At 43.8% G+C, this 2,854-nt stretch overlaps 1 protein-coding gene across 2 annotated transcripts in view; it reads left to right on the forward strand.

The window, feature by feature from the left end:
* The window catches only part of DPH2 (diphthamide biosynthesis 2), a 570,647-nt gene extending 570,000 nt beyond the window's left edge, over window positions 1-647 (forward strand). For both annotated transcript variants that reach the window (XM_044085365.1, XM_044085366.1), the window contains one exon: window positions 111-647. In XM_044085365.1, the coding sequence (XP_043941300.1) occupies window positions 111-235 (125 nt within the window). In that variant the 3' untranslated portion in view covers window positions 236-647. The remainder of the gene's footprint in view (window positions 1-110) is intronic.
* The last annotated feature ends 2,207 nt before the right edge of the window (window positions 648-2,854 follow it).

Genomic DNA, 2,854 nt, shown 5'->3' on the forward strand with positions numbered 1-2,854 from the left:
GGATTTTTTGTATAGTCATTGAAGCAGAAATTGTTTTAACTTGTTATTGAAATATGAAATTAGTGTCATGCGTGGAACACAGAGATCATTTATTAATTATTGTCTTACAGCCTCTCATCTGGCATCACGAAGTTGGAAAGGCCTGGAACAGAAGCTGGGAGAGACACCTGTGACAAAAGCAGTTGAGGGAAGGAGAGGAATCGCCATTGCATATGAAGACGAAGTGAATAGCTGAGAGCCACAGAGTGATCCAGCATCACAGAAAAGCTGGAGACTGTCTTCATCATTGTAGATAAATGGAACTCTTCATTTTGGAAATTCCATCAGACATTCACAGGAATTATAACTCATCTAATTAACCTTACATATACAATAACTGATGTTTCTGCAGTGTAATATTATTGCTACTTTTTTGCAATACTTCTTGAACTCCATTTTAAAAAGTTGTAAATTCATTCCTGTCACAGAAATGTAACATACAGAAATATGTTCTTAGCACATTCATTGCACAGCACCATAAAACGTAGTCTAAGCCACCTACTCGGCTGTTTTACCACCTTCTTTCTGTTCTGTCACTGTACTGTATGCTTTTTCCTATATTTTAATATTTTTGTTTTCTGAAATATTAAACTTTCATATCTGATGTCTATTTTTGTCCGATTCAATGTATGTGTTCATAGGTTCATAGATTAGTACTAGGCTAACTGTCCTTGCGAGCTATTTTAAGCCTAGCCAATTATCCCTTGTGAGACTCAAACCCTTCACCTTGTGTTTGTAAGGCAAACACCTTAACCATTAGGCCACCCTCCCAACCCTGTTGTCTGGTCTGATCGGATCTGACCTTGGCACCATCTCTGAAGCTTCACAGATCCAGGGCTTTGACTCCACCCCTACCCGTAATTTCCTGCACTGTATCTTGGTACCTCAAATTTTGTTTGCCACCTGAAGCATCAGACATGTTTGTCAGACAAGAGCTGTTCATTACTCAAGTGTATCCTTTTTGGACATGTATGGTTTTACAAACTCCTCTCCTACTCATGTCTCCAGTTTTTCTACATTATTATTGTTCTTTACCTTTCTGGCTAACTTGCTAAAAATGCTTAGTTATACGGATTAGGCTTAACCCTTAGTATAAGTTACTTTATTTTTGTAATAGTTGGTAGCTAGCAAGTTTCTTCAGATGTGTGTGTGTGTGTGTGTGTGTGTGTGTGTGTGTGTGTGTGTGTGTGTGTGTGTGTGTGTGTGTGTGTGTGTGTGTGTCTGTGTCTGTGTGTGTCTGTGTCTCTGTCTGTGTCTGTGTGTGTCTGTGTCTCTGTCTGGGTGTCTGTGTCTCTGTGTGTCTCTGTGTGTGTGTGGTCAGTTTGGGTTATTTGTGCTACCTTTTTTTTGGGGGGGGGGTCAAGATGTCGACTGGTCAAGGATTTAAGAAATGAACTGAGTGTGGCCAGAAATTCCCCCTCAAGATCCACACTCATGTGTTTACTGTTTGGGTGCTGCCCATCCTGACACTGATTAACATCTGTGTCCCTTTATGTAGTAATGCCCTTCAAACCCGAAGGGGAAATTTGATAGTTAAGGGTCTTCTCTCTCCACAGACAGGGTCTTCCCTTCCTTGTTACTTCATCATTGTCCACTGCTGCATCATCTCCAGAGCCAAGAAGAAGAAGAGAGAAAAAGAAAGAGAAAAAGAGCTCAAGATATCTAAGAGGTCGTCTCTGGACCCCACTGCTTTGGCTGGTCTGGATCATAAAGTTCAAAGGAGGTCTGATCCGTCAGTTCCTCTGACCCGACCCTTCTGTCCTCTGCACCAGTTTTCACCAGAGACTATAAATCCAAGATTGCACTCTTCTGATTTGCAGAAGAGATTTTTGAGACCACCCTTAGTGGCATCTTCAATTCAGTCATCCAGAAGCCTCACTAAGCAAGATATCGATAGAATGATGCAGTCTTGGGGTTTACTTTGCACCCTCACCTCTGAATGCACAGAATGCTGGTCCAACAACCCCTCTTCTGTCTGTCATACTGGTCTGTCCATTGGATCTGGTTGTCTTGGATCCAGACTGCCCCTGGCGTGCCTTTGTCAGAGCTGACAGGGCTTACAACTTCGATTCCAGTGGTATCCTTGTCTCTTTTGACTCTGAGGCACTTTGATCAGGAGCCAATATGTCAGTGCTGGGACTCTGGGATGGGTTGACTCCGAAGTTATTGGAGCAATGTCTCCCTCTTAGGGCTTCAGCCCTCAGCAGCTTGGGTCTGAGGTTGGTCTTGGAGCCAAAGACCATCAGGACTGAAGGGTTTCCTTTTACTTAGGGCAGGAGGAGATCCCTCTTAGGGCTGATGTTGGCTTCGGCTTTCAAGGCCTTTGAAATGGTTTTGGTTGTGCCAATTGAAAAGGCGTTGCCACTCTGCTTGACTCCAACCCTGCCTCAACAGGTTTTTGTTGCTTCCTGTCATTCAATATGACTGGGACATTTGGCACCACAGGCTTCCGAGACAGCTCACTGCATGAGTTCCCTGTTTGATTCCCATCCGTCTAATCATGCAACAGTTCAGGTTTACGGGAAACGGATGTGCAGATGGAAGCATATAGACTCATCCCCAGAGTCATTCACACAAGTCTCTGATTTGGATGAAGGTGAAGGATCCCCCTAATCCCTGTCAGAAGATGTCACCTTCAGTGAGATCCTAGAATTGATGAAACAATGAGCGGGATGGAGCACAGATGGTCCTTCAGCAGAAGTGACTGTTTTCTTGGAGGCCTTTGGTTCCAGTTCAACTTCATCCTAAGTACCATCCATTGATCCCCTGATCTTGTGGCTCAGCAGGCTTGGAAGGACCCAGATGTGGTAGAACC

The sequence above is a fragment of the Protopterus annectens genome, chromosome 10.part0 (genome assembly GCF_019279795.1).
Source record: "Protopterus annectens isolate FY-2018-M chromosome 10.part0, PAN1.0, whole genome shotgun sequence".
In the NCBI taxonomy this organism is placed as follows: Eukaryota; Metazoa; Chordata; order Ceratodontiformes; family Protopteridae; genus Protopterus; species Protopterus annectens.